The sequence below is a fragment of the Calonectris borealis genome, chromosome 17 (genome assembly GCF_964195595.1).
Source record: "Calonectris borealis chromosome 17, bCalBor7.hap1.2, whole genome shotgun sequence".
NCBI lineage: Eukaryota > Metazoa > Chordata > Aves > Procellariiformes > Procellariidae > Calonectris > Calonectris borealis.
The window spans coordinates 7,916,421-7,929,192 of NC_134328.1; the positions used below are offsets into that span (position 1 = coordinate 7,916,421).

At 46.3% G+C, this 12,772-nt stretch overlaps 1 protein-coding gene across 1 annotated transcript; it reads right to left on the minus strand.

Annotated features, from left to right (window-relative positions):
- On the minus strand, nucleotides 1–5,226 carry FITM2 (fat storage inducing transmembrane protein 2). Its single transcript, XM_075166422.1, has 2 exons — nucleotides 5,030–5,226; nucleotides 1–2,750 (listed from the first exon to the last, which is right to left on the minus strand). The coding sequence occupies exons 1-2, from the start codon at nucleotides 5,200–5,202 to the stop codon at nucleotides 2,108–2,110; spliced, it is 816 nt and encodes a 271-aa protein (XP_075022523.1). The 5' UTR covers nucleotides 5,203–5,226; the 3' UTR covers nucleotides 1–2,107.
- Between the last annotated feature and the right edge of the window lie 7,546 nt (nucleotides 5,227–12,772).

The following is a 12,772-nucleotide window of genomic DNA, read 5'->3' on the forward strand; positions in this document are numbered from 1 at the left end:
AAGTTTTCAAGTGTTTTTCTCTCATTGTTTAAATAAAAGTTTTGAGAATAACCATATCCCACATAATTTCCATAATAAAAAGTTTATATGACACTGGTTAGAAGTGGACAGAAATTTCCATATAGTGATTGCACAAAACATTCGTGAAACTGAACATAATTTCAGCAAGTCAGTTGCTTTAAATAAATAGCATTTTCTGTTCCAAGGCTTTGTCTATATAGCAAAATTACATAAAGATAACCTAAAATAGAAACTTAAACTTAATGAAATTAATCAGAAAACCTTCTGGGTATATAATCCTTTTTCATGGTGAAAGTGGCTTGCGTCTAGCTTAACTCTATTGGGAGCAGGCTTACATTACATCAAAAGAACATCTGCAAATGAATTTGCATTGTTTAAACAAATTTAGTTAAACCCAATATGAGTTAATCAGTGCAAATTTTCCAAAGAGTCAGCTTAAAAGGCAATTTAATGCAAAAACAAAAGGAGATTGGCAGAAAATACATAACCTCCTGAAACAGCTTCTGAGAGGTGATTTGCACTTTCTAAGGACGCACAACAACTCCCACTTGCCACTGAACTCAGTGAAAATTCAGGTGAATTCAGCTCTCCTCAGAGGCAGACCATAATTGGAATTAACACTGCTGTATTTACGGCAAATGCTACCGCTGTCTTGCTGGAAGAGAGCTGTTGAGATGGCAAAAAGAAATGTGTCAAGATTAGACTACGGTGCATCATACCCTATATTCAGCAAAATAATCACCTTGGAGTCAAACGCTACAGACAGATCAAGTCTGCTCTCAGATTAGCGGACACTATCTTCAGCCTTGCCCACAGACCTTTTTGGCTGTCTTGCTCATCACTACAACTGTCAAACAAACTTTGTGCAATTGCATCATGAATAAGCCTTTATGAAATAATAAAAAGCTTCTCAAGATAAAAACTATGCTAAATGCCTGATTGATACGATGAGTAAACCCATCCCACCTCATACCTATTCATTATATAACAGTAGTGTTTTATTCAGTAGTGGGTTTCCAACCACATCAAAAGTGGCCACAGCTTTATGTGCAATCAAAATTAAGTAGCTTATTGATATTGCTGGATAAGCACGGATAAATATTGCTTCAAGCACACTGCTTTGCAGCTCTTAGGATAAACAATACGTTTCATTCATTACCAAGCAGACTATTGGGGAAACAGGTTAAGCTAACTTGTTCATAACACCAGAATTTCATTGTTGTTCTAGAAGAAGAAACATACCACAAAGTACTCATGTTGCAAAGTATGCAACTCATAAGATTTTAAAAAAATTAAAACCCCAATTCTCATATTAAACTTTTTAGCAAAATTGGAAGGAGTTTGTTTTTTTCTGTCAAGAATAAAATGACAAAATATTATGACAGATACTTCACCTAAGGAGAAAGTTAAGGCTTGTTTTTCAAGAGTTTCCTTTTCAAAGGCAGGCATGAATTTAAAGTCACAGGCTGCTTAAGACATTACATCTCAGATTATTCGCTGTTGCAGAAGGTGCAGACAGCCAAGAAGCATTTGTGGCAAGTTCGTGTATTTAATACTTGATAACATGAGATGTTCTAGTTTCACAACAGAGCTATATACTGCTTTAATGAGTATTGATATTTTTGCAACACTTAGCAGCACTGTCATTATTAGAGCTTTACCGTAAAGCAATACAAATACGAGTGTTTAAAAAAAGTAGTATGAGGTTTGGATCATCCACGTTATTTTGACATAAATAAATCAAAAAGAAAGAGGGAGAATTAATTTGAGATCAGTTGAGCTCTTAAAGACCAAAGGCCTCTGTCAGCCCTGGATCTGCTCCTCCATTTATTAGTAAGAGAAACAGGTCCAACTCCTGATTTCTTTGCTGAGAATGCCGGTCAGCAGCTCCTAAACAAGAGCAGATCTCTTCCAATACCAATTTTTTTTTCTCCCAAGGAAGAAGCTCATTACCACCTGCCAGCCATCAGCTAGTACAGATTTGGTTTCCTCCAGCCCATCACTTTGTTCCTTACAGTGGAAATACCACTCCTACATTCAACTACTCCAGTACTGAAAGCAAAATCCAAAAATTTTAAAACTTATTTTATCTGCTATAACTGTACTTCTTTGAACTCAAAGGTATATTTGGAAGAGGTAGTCCAGGAGAAAAGGGTTTCAAGTACCAAAATCTGTATGTCCCGTACCAAGCTGACAGACCTGTCAGCACACCAAGAAGCTTTTGACTGAAGTCATGGAAATACACGGCAGTACAGAGAAACATGAACACCCAGATCATGGTGAGAAAACACAAGGAAACAAACAGGCCGTCGATCACAACACGCAGCTTAGAGTTCTGGTCTACGGACAAGCCTTCCAGCACAGCCACTTCCTCCACAATCATCAGAGCACAGTACGAGAGCAGAAAACAGTGCCCTGAGATATCAAAACCATTCCAGATCCCGTTGTCCTGGTGGCACTCCTGCTTGGTGGCATACAGGCGGCGAAGCTCACCAAGTTTACCCGAGGTAGAGCACATGCCGGTGAGATTCTCGATATACATGAAGAGTCCAGTGCAGACGTACCAGATGGCAGTGCCCACTAACAGTGCACTGAGACGCTGCAGCACCGTCAAAATGCTCTTCGTGGGACCATAGAGGAACTTGCTCTCAGCAAACTGGTAGGTGGTGACTGCGATGAAGGGCAGCAGAAGCCAGAACGTCCATGCCCAAGCCACCTTCACAAAATATCTGCCAGAGAAAAGCCAAAAGAGAAACATGCATGTGTGAACCTTCACAGGAGCTGGAGTAAGTGGTGGTGCTTGAAGAAGTAGGTTTTCAAGGTCAGTGTTCAGAACCATCTAAATTAGACACATGTGCCCTCCCCTCCAAGTAAAGCATAGTTAAAATCTTAACCCTCTCCCCACTATTTCTCTCGAGCCCAACACCTGAATACTTCCTCAACCAGGTACTTCAGCTGTTTCCCAGGCAGCGTTCCCTCAGACCTAGAGCCCTCGTTCAGACTTGCAGTTCAGTTTTGCAACCGCTTTTACCCTACAAACCGGCTCAACTCTGCCCTACTCAAAATGCAGCTGCAAAGGATGTATTTTTAGCTTGCCACCCTGACCACAGTAACCCTTTCTCTGACTCTCTTCCTCCATCTCAATTACCTTTGCTTTCAAAGCCGTTCACAACCTCAACCTCTTATTACTGAATAAGATAGCCAGAAAGGCTGACTCTTTTCCCTAATCAGCCCATGAAGTTTTTCCTCTGTCATCACCTTATAAAATAAACGAAGAAGCACAATGTGTGTTTGTTCCTTTGCTGTCCCTCCAGTTGATAAGAGCTCTCCTCTGGCATACACAAATTCTTCCACCTCTAAATTCACTCTCTGCCTTGAAAATTTTTGTTGCGATGCCTATGAAATCTTGCCAGCTGATGTGTGCTGATATCCTGTTTAGCAGGATTAGTCAATATTGCCTAACTAGTTCTCTTTTCAGATCTTAAAGTGGAACACGTGCAAGTGAATTTCTTAAAGAGTTAAGGAGACCATAGTCTATGATCTTCTTTCTCCCATTAGCACCTTCCAGTGCAGCTTGCTTCCTATCAGCCAGTGAGAGAGGGGAACTGTGCAGCCCACTTGTTACCCGCATCCCGGTTTGAAAAACAGAGACAGCAGAATTCTGGTCTGTGGCTGAACTATAGCTAGACACACACAGTCATCATCACCTCAGCATCGAAGACAAAACCAAGTAGGAATAGAGTTTTCTTCATTAAGACCCTAACAAAAACTGTCAGGGCCTTGCCCAGGATTTTGAGGGCTTAATTTTACAGTAGAAGTGGTGTCTGTGTGGCAACTACAGCTGCTACCATGGAATAGTAATTGAAAATAAAATCCTCATTTTATTGAGACAGTTAAAAGCAAAAAAGGCTGCTAACATAACTGCTGCCGGCAAACCAGCAGGCAAGTAATTTGTGGGGAAAAAAATTGCTTCAGGAACTGTCAGTACTGATAACCCTCCTCTATTTAAAAAGGGGGCATCGAACTGTAGTATGTTTTTACTGTAAGATCAATTTCACTCTCTAAGTGTTTCTCTTCTTTTCAATCACACTAAAAGCAGCTCCTCTCCCACACGTCACCAAATGACAAATTTGAATCAATAAAGTACAAAATTCCCCAAGTCACAGGGGAAAACAGCAATTTTACCTTCACTTTCTGATCTGTAGCAGGTAAAGCACATGTGCGCTGGCCCAGCTCATCGCCTTCCTCATGCCCTTCAAAATGTTCAAACGCAGTTTTAAAGAATGACTAAGCCAGTTACATCATTGCCTCAGTACCAGAAGCGGATGGCAGTAACTCTTTACAAAAGACACTAGAAGACTTATTTTTTTCAGCTCGCTTTTAGTTCAGTTCAGTAACTATCAGTTTACTCAAATATGACGAATTATCTGGGAGCTAAAGAAGGAAAAAAATTCCTTCTTAAAATTTCCTTCCTAAAGAAAGAAAAAAAAATTCCTCCTTTTCCTCTTCCAATAAAAACTGAGACAGAAACTCCAGTTGTCCCGAAATCATACAGTCCTGTGGACTGCGGCAGACGTTAAGACCAGGAAATCTAACAGACACCATCATCTCAACCCCCCGCACACGCAGCGCTTCCCGGCTGCTCGCCAGCATCAGCTCACGAACTCGCCGGCCCCCCAGGCCCCCCGGGCGCTGGCACCAGCCGGGTCACACACAGCCCAGCCCCGGGGCCTGCCCGCCCCGCCCGACCCCTCAGGCCCCACAAGCGGGGCCGGCGGGTGCCCCAGCCCTCTCTCCCCCCCCGGCCCCGTGCTGCCACAGCAAAGGCCCCCCCGGCCCCCGAGGCCGCTCGGGGCAGCCCCCTCCGCCCCAGGAGAGGGCACGGGCCCGCAGTAGCGCGGCACGGCCCCCGCCCCGTTACGACCGGGCGCCGCCAGCCCTACGGGACCCCGCAGGGCCCGCGTTCCCGCTCGCGCTCCTCCCCGCCGGCCCCCCCGGCTCTCCTCACACGTTGAGCGGGTTACGCTTGTTCCGCATGGGCGTCTCGGGCACCAGGTCGCCGTCCTTGAGGGCGGACCCGAGGAGGACGATGGCGAGCAGCAGCCAGGGCAGCCGGCGGCGGACCTGCCCGGCGGCCAGCCCGGCCCGCAGCCAGCGCCCGCACCACTCCAGCCGCTCCATCGCGCCCCGCCACCGCCGCCGCCCCACCCGTTCGGCCGCCGTACCGCGTCACGCGCCCGGCGCCGGCCCCTCCCTCCGCCGCACCGCTCCGGCGCCCCCTCGCGGCGCCCGCCACGTTGGGGCGCGGGAACGGCGGGGGCTGGGGGTGCGGGGGGGCGGCTGTGCGCATGCGTACTGCCGCTGCGGGCGGAAGGGCGCCCCCTGCAGGGCCCTGCGCGGGTCTGTTGCGGTATGGGATCCATAGGGAGCCGTGTGTCCGGCAGCGCGCGGGCCCGGGCTGTATGGCAGTGTCAGAGGAATGAAACGCGTGCTCAGAGACTGCAGTTTCCCGCCGTCAGCTGTCGAAATGCTAACAGAGATGGCGTTTTGCGTCCCCCACCAGAGGGGCAGGTTGCTTCCAGAGCACAACGTTGGAGAGACGCCCTGAGGGGCTCACGGGCTGCAGTGTCTATACCATAAATCACAGAGCCATGGAATCGTTTAGGTTGGAAAGGACCTTTAAGCTCATCGAGTCCAACCCTTAACCTAGCACTGCCAAGTCCACCACTAAACCATGTCCCCAAGCGCCACATCTACACCTCTTTTAAACACCCCCAGGGATGGGGACGCCACCGCTTCCCCGGGCAGCCGGTCCCAACGCTTGACCCTTTCGGTGAAGAAATTTTTCCTAATGTCCAACCTAAACCTCCCCTAGCGCAACCTGAGGCGTTTCCTCTCGTCCTACAAATGAGCATCCACCACTCCTAGAGCAAGGTGCCAGCTCCTCTGAAGGAGAGTGTCTTACCATAACATTCAAGAGAAGTTTTGAGAATTTCCTCACTCGGTAGAGTTTTTTTACTTTTTTCCTGGGGCTTAAGAGGGAGGGAGAAAGTATTTCTGGGGCTTTTAAGGCTCCCGCGCCTTTTCACTGTCCGTGAGCATAGCTGAAAGCGGTCCAAGCACTGGCCGTCACTGTGGTATTTGAGACTGTTTCATCTATTGAACTGCTGCCGCTGTCATTTCAACTTCGTTTTTAAAAAATAAAAAAAGCATCAGCAAGCAGAGAAACGGCTAAATGAACAAAGAGCCTTTATTCATCCCAGTGGGCTCAGTACTAAATATGTGAGAGGGGGAAAAAAAGCAGACCCTATCTGAGACAGATGGGAAAGTATTTCTTGCCAGAGCACATTTCAAAGCCGGTTTGCAGTCATCGTCAGCAAATCTATGACAACATCTGGGCTGAAAGAGCAGAAGGACACATCAAAGCAGCCCCACTAGATACGGAGAGTTTCAGCTAAGGAGGTTATCCAGGGTAAATGGCATTTGGCAATTTATTAGCTGTTGTTTTTAATAAGACTGCCACGGCCATGTCTAGCGCTTCCAGCCACAGCATTGTACCCCTGAATTAGAAAAGACAGACAGCTGCGTTCACTCAAACGAGTGAGGATAAGAGGGGCTGGGAGCAGGTTTTACAGAGTCCGGCATTGTCTGCCTAAATCCCCCTCTGCCTTTGAAACCTTGCCTCCTTTGCTTCCCAGGTTTGGGTCTCTGATCTCCAGACTGTTTGCAATGCCTGCGAGCTGGAGGTGGCGAGCTGCTCGGCTGGTTGCTAATGAAGCATGCTGTGGAGTCTACCACACGGCAGGAGGATTTCGTAAGCTTGGCACCTATTCCAGATGAATGGAGTTGATGGCATGGGCTGGAAATGCGTCTTATCTTCAGCCCAGCTTGAAATGTCTGAGGATTATCTCTGTAAATGGCGGATTCTCTCAAGTGCAGTGAGCAAAGCTCAGCTGGGTCCAGGTGTCCTGCAGATTTAGAGTAAATCTCTACTTTCGGGCCATATATTTGCTGCCATGTGCACCAGCCAAGGCCAATAGTCCTTTCGAGGAGCCGATCGCCATTTCTCTGTAAAGAATCAGAGAAGCAGAATTTAGGTCTTTTAAAACTGCAGAAAAAGCTTTTATTCATGAACAGGGAATAAGGTTTGTTCTAGGGAGGTTGCAGAAGGTTCCCAAAGAGCTCTCACAGACACCTGGTTGAGCTGCAACAGGTATAAACCATACTAAACTGAATTAATTTGTCAGGTATAGCAGATGTGGCTGTCCTTCCCTTTCTTTGTATCTTTTTCCTTAACATCACCAAATCACTGCCTGATTCAAGCGGAAATCTTCCAGACTATTTGATTAAAAAAAAAGGTTGGGTTTGGTTTCTTTTTTTTTTTCCCCCTGGTTTAATTTGAACCAAGGCCCCCAACAAATTGCTTCACTTTCATTGAGAAATTACATTTTGCCTCTAAAATACGCAGGGATAGATTCATTAGGGGCTGTAGAACCACTTTCAGAGCTGGAGAGTGGTTGGTGAGCCTTGTCCCTGCATGCCCAGTCACCCAGAGCTTAGGGCACTTATTTGGACAGGCGATGTGGAGATCCCAGAGACTTGAGCAGAGATTTGAAGTAAGATCCAACACTCCTGGGAAGAGCATCCTTACTCCCGAGCTGCGGCAGGTTTGGTGGAAATCTTTCCTGGTGATAAAGTTCATGTTGTATCAAGTATTTCACTATTCATTGGAGCAAGAACAATGACACTCTGAGTTGTTAATTATTTTAAATAATGAAGTTGCTTAGAAAATTAATTTGTCGCATTTTGGTGATTCTGTTAATCATCTGTTAATCACTTTGATTGCAAAGAAGTCTGTCTTGCTGATGTGAGACTATGGCATGGATACCTTCCGCAGAACTGAGGATCCTCGTCTGGAAACAACCCTTGCCAGGAGCCCAGGGCAACTGTACACCTAATTTGGGTGCTTAAAATTAGCTGTGGAGAAATTCAGACCTTCTTGCAAGACAGTGGCATTTTGCTCAGGCTCATGGTGCTGCACTGTGATGTGCTGTCACTTCGATGCTGAGAAAATGATGTTGTATCCGAATACGCTGCAGTAGTGTCACAGCCTCACACGTAAGTGTCATGAGACCCCTATGCACAAGTTCTTCCTGCTAAACACGCTCAAAAACATGTTAGAAGAAGGCAAGATCGTTACTGAAAAGTTGGTTGTGCCTTAAAGCCATTTGCAGAATGAGTTGCTGGAGTTTAATTCTTCAGCCCTTTGATAAAGCCCTTCAGCCGCCGTGTGTTCCCCGCGAGGGAGCCTCCCGGCACTGAAGAATAAACTGGCAAAGGTTTGGAGATTTGCTATGGAGCAGGACCAAGAAGTTTGAACCAAATTCTCAGCTCAAACAGTCAAACTGAGTCTCTTGACTGTGCTAAATAGGAATCTTTCTTTTTTGGTGAGATTTCTGGGTCCGCTGCTCTCTGTTGCAACCAAGGAAGGATGCCTGGAGGAGGAGGAGAGAAAAGCTACCCCCATTTTTTTTACAAAACACAAGCAATGGTTCTTTTCTGACTTGAGTTTGGGCTAAGGTGGGCTCTCACAGGCCGATCGACACCAGTGTGCTCCGGGGCACCAGGAGCAGACACGAGCACGCTGCCCAGTGGGACCAGCAGAGCCACCAGCCGGTAGCCGCACACTCGGTGGGGCCGAGTTACCCCACCACTAAGGGCTCCTTCGGACCTAGGAGACCTCCTCTCTTCCTGGCTTGTCCTCCTGCCTCACAGCGATTCCCACACCCCGCTGGCATCTGCTCACCCATCGCCGCCTGCCCGGGGGCCCTGGCCACCCCCCAGCCTTCCCTTTGGAAGCCAGGTGCTCGTGGCCGCCGCGCCGCTCATTCTTGCCGAGCCTCCCCTGCTCTCTGTTTTCCTTGGTGAGCGCTGCTCACATCTCCATGATTGATTGTGTTTGAGTTTGATCGTGGAGCGTCCTGGGATGTTTGCATGAGAGGTGCTACATAAGCATAATTTGTGCTGTATTTTCTTTGCCTAATAGGAGTTTAAGCTTGAAGTTTAAGATAGTTTTGGCCCTTTGCTGAGACACTGTCCATCAACTTCAGTGCTTTCAGCTCCGCAGCCTTCTCTATTGACTGTCAGCTTAACAAAAAAAAAAAAAAACCCAAACAAAAAATTGTGCTTTGTTCCCTAGTGTCAGCGATGCTTTTGAAACGCAGCCTGGGGCAGAGGCGTAGCAGCCTTCCCCTCACACTGGCCTAGATCTTTGCTGCCCATCTCTGATGAGGAGGGATGCTCTTCCTACAAGTCTGGGTTGTAGGTCTGGGCAGAACCAAGGTTAAGTCTCGCTCCTGTGAGCAGATGCTGCGTTATTTACAGCAGAAATGCTGAGTCAAGAGGCAGAAGGGAGAAGATGGTAACTCACGACCTGTGTGGCTGCTCAAACAAATGGGAAAGGTCTTTCCCAGTCCTGAAACCCCAAGAATTTTGGAAAAAGGTGTGGAAATTAACTCCAGGGAATTTGTACAGACTGAACCATCGCTGGACCCGGCCTGAAAACCTCTGCAGGTCACACATTTCCCCTCCAACTCTCCTTAAATGAATAGGAAGGGTATGATCTGAGCTGCAGGGAATTTTCAGCATATTTGGTGGTTATATCCAAAGATCAACATATTTTGGGATACAGGGCAAAGCATAATAAAGAACCAATTCAGTTTTCAGCGGTGCAAACTTTATTAATGCTACAAATTAATACCTACTGCTACAAAATATTTACATTTCTTGTTCCGCACAGCCAGATTGCAGCAGAGCAGACTAATGAGGGGTTTTAATTTACAGAAGAGAATGGTCTTGTGATGAGCATGGACTCCAAGGAGCTGGGTTTAATTTCTGGCTCTGACAAACTCCCTCTCCAGCCATAGGCAAGTCCCTTAATCTCTGTATCCCCATACCCTGAGTGGGATACGGGAGAGGTTCTGTTCTCCTCCTTCTTAAATTTTTTTCAGAGATAATTGTGAGGTTGCAGAGGGATACAATAATGATCTGAAGAGCTTAAAAATAACCAGAGTTCACAAAGGTGTAAAATAGTTACTCTTCCTACAATACAAATTAAACAGCCCATTAGCAGATGAAGTGGGGATGAGAATATACATGAAAAAATATATAATTCATGTGATTAAGTGTACATGCGCTTGGTCATGAAATGGTCTTAATTACTCATGTTTATCTATAATTACCTGACTTCCTCGAGCAGCTGTGGTGGCTGCGTGTGCAGGTCTTTGCTGAAATATTCCCTTTTTTCGCACAGCATATAATGCACGCCTTCTGTGTTTGCCAAAGAAAATCCTCACCCCCCCAACACCTGCGTATTTGAATTAGTTTGATTCTCACTGTGTTCTCTTTTGGGGGTGGCTGCTGGGTAGGTTTGTCCCTGCAGGCTGAGTGGGCAGTGCTCTCCGAGCAGCACGGTCACTGGGAGGGAACTCCTGCCCAGCCCAATTAACCTTTCTGTTAGCCATGTGCTAAAACTGTTATTTGTTGTTTCCATTTATTCCCTTTCTATAATGATTATCAATCACAGATTAAACATCATGCAAAACTCACAACGATGATTTCCACGAAACCCTTTGCTGGGTGGCCCTTGAGCTGCTGTACAAATATATAGCATTTTTTTAAAGGAAGAAACCACCGTTTATTGGAACTGATCAAATATGGGAAGGAAATGGTCTATATTTATTCATTCAAATACAGAAATATGAACTTTTCAAACTTTACTGGTGCATTTTTAGGTTGTATGTTTGCAGGAAAGAATCAGAGTCATATGTTCAGGTGTAAAATTTGGAAGTGACTTTGTGTTGATTAGCTGCAGGGACCACGGTTAATAGTTCCTGTTTCTTGGCTGGATAGCTGGTACAACCAGCCACATAATATCACTTGTAGCTATTTCAGTCAAATATATAATTACAAATATTAAATGCAAAACTAAAAAATATACATACATAATATTTAATCTGTGCTTTACTGGCTTGGTTAATTATATAAGTGTTGTCTGGAAATGTGATTTGATTTGCCGTGACCATAATCACTATTGAAATGCTCTGTAGATGTAAAATAATAGATACAAAAGATGTTCAAAGGCTATGCCGAATAGCCAGTACACTGAAGATTGTCACAGTCTTAATTTGGATGCTTAAATTAATAATTTTTTTTTTTTGCAAATGATTTGTTCAGTTTTTTACCTGTGTATTTGCTGTGTTCAGTGGGCTGAATGCCTCCCGCTTGCCTCGCCGCGCTCTTTCACTGCAGGGCTGCCCCACATCTCAGCCTTCCTCAGAAGAAACAAGGATGCCCGAGGCCATGGAGTTTATCGGTGTGGTCATCAAACACAGGTGGCATCTGAAAGACAAGATGGGCAGAAAGACAGCGAGGTGAGAGGACGTGTCAGCATGAAGAGCTCTGAGCAATGCCCAGGTCAGCCATCCCTGGGATTAGGGCAGCGAAGAAATGAGTTTTCCTCGAGGAGAAGCCCAGAGCTGTACTGGTGCCTGGGCTCTGGTTTATCACCATTTTTCCCAGCATTTTTCCTTTAGCTTCTGCAGGAGTCTGGGAGCACTTGCTTTGCAGCGTGCACCTGTGGGGTCCCACCGCGTACAGAAGAAGAACTGCCATTAGGATTAAATGCTCCCAAACAGCAGATTAAGCTTGAAATGTTTGTTAGGGAGCCTCTGCACCTTCTCCAAGGCATCTCATGATATTTTACTGTCAGGCACGAGAGGTTGGCAGGACCATGACTGGTCCATTATGGTCTGGCCCAGTTTCCCGACATGAAGTGGACCAGACTGGCTGCTCTCAGCTCTCGCCGAGGAAGCACATCCCAGTCTGCCAGGAACGGAGCATCTCCCAAAATACAGTGATCCAGTCTGCGCTTTACCACGTGGAAGGAAGGTATGGAGGGTGGTCAACAGTGCACAGCGGGGGTGTCACCGACAGCCCAAGGAGGAGGTGGGTGATGAAGGTTGTGCTCCTGCTGCCTGGACTCTAGCCGTTCTGAGAATAAACAGCTTCTCCCCACCCCCATTTTTAAGTTTGGTAAAAAATAAAATTAATGCCAAATCCTAGTGCTTTAACTAAATCAGAGCATTTACCGGCTTCACTTAAAGAAACAGGATTCTTTTCACAAGTATTTATTTGTACAGTTCAAACAAGCTATGTTTTTTAAATACGAGCCCACCACAGATGTGCAACTCGGCCCAATCTCTGTTGACACCATTCAGAGGTTAGGAAAAAAAATACATGAGAAGCATGTTGTGCCACTTTTCTGAAAAAAGGCCTTTCTTGGGGCTGTTTCTGTAATGTGGGCTCCAAACAATTGGCAAAGCAGATCCTACCTTGGTGTGGGGAGACGAGCAGGACCCTGTGAGATGATGGAAGGTGCCAGCGCTGAGCCAGGTGCCCTCCGAGGAGGACGGGCTCCTTGTAGAGCCATGGTTTTACACGCTGGTGAGAGCTTGCTCTCCCAGAGACATGAGCATTGCTGGAGCTTTGAACTCCACTTCAAAGCTGAAGCTGGAGCGAGGTTTCTGTAAACCCAGAGAAACAGGTAAATATTTGTCAGAGTCAATTAACCCTCCTCATCACCTCAACGGTCATCTGTGCGAGACGGCTGGAGGGGGCTCAGCAGGCACAGAGGGGAGCCTTGTTGATTTACTGAACACTTCGGGAGGCGGGTAGACACAAAACACTGCGG

What these genes read in the sequence shown, in the direction of transcription:
- FITM2 (XM_075166422.1), bottom strand. Translation starts at nt 5,202, where the DNA reads ATGGAGCGGCTGGAGTGGTGCGGGCGCTGGCTGCGGGCCGGGCTGGCC. An exon ending in AAGCGTAACCCGCTCAACGT is followed by an intron (nt 2,751 to 5,029) that starts GTGAGGAGAGCC and finishes TTTCTCTGGCAG; the next exon opens with ATATTTTGTGAAGGTGGCTT.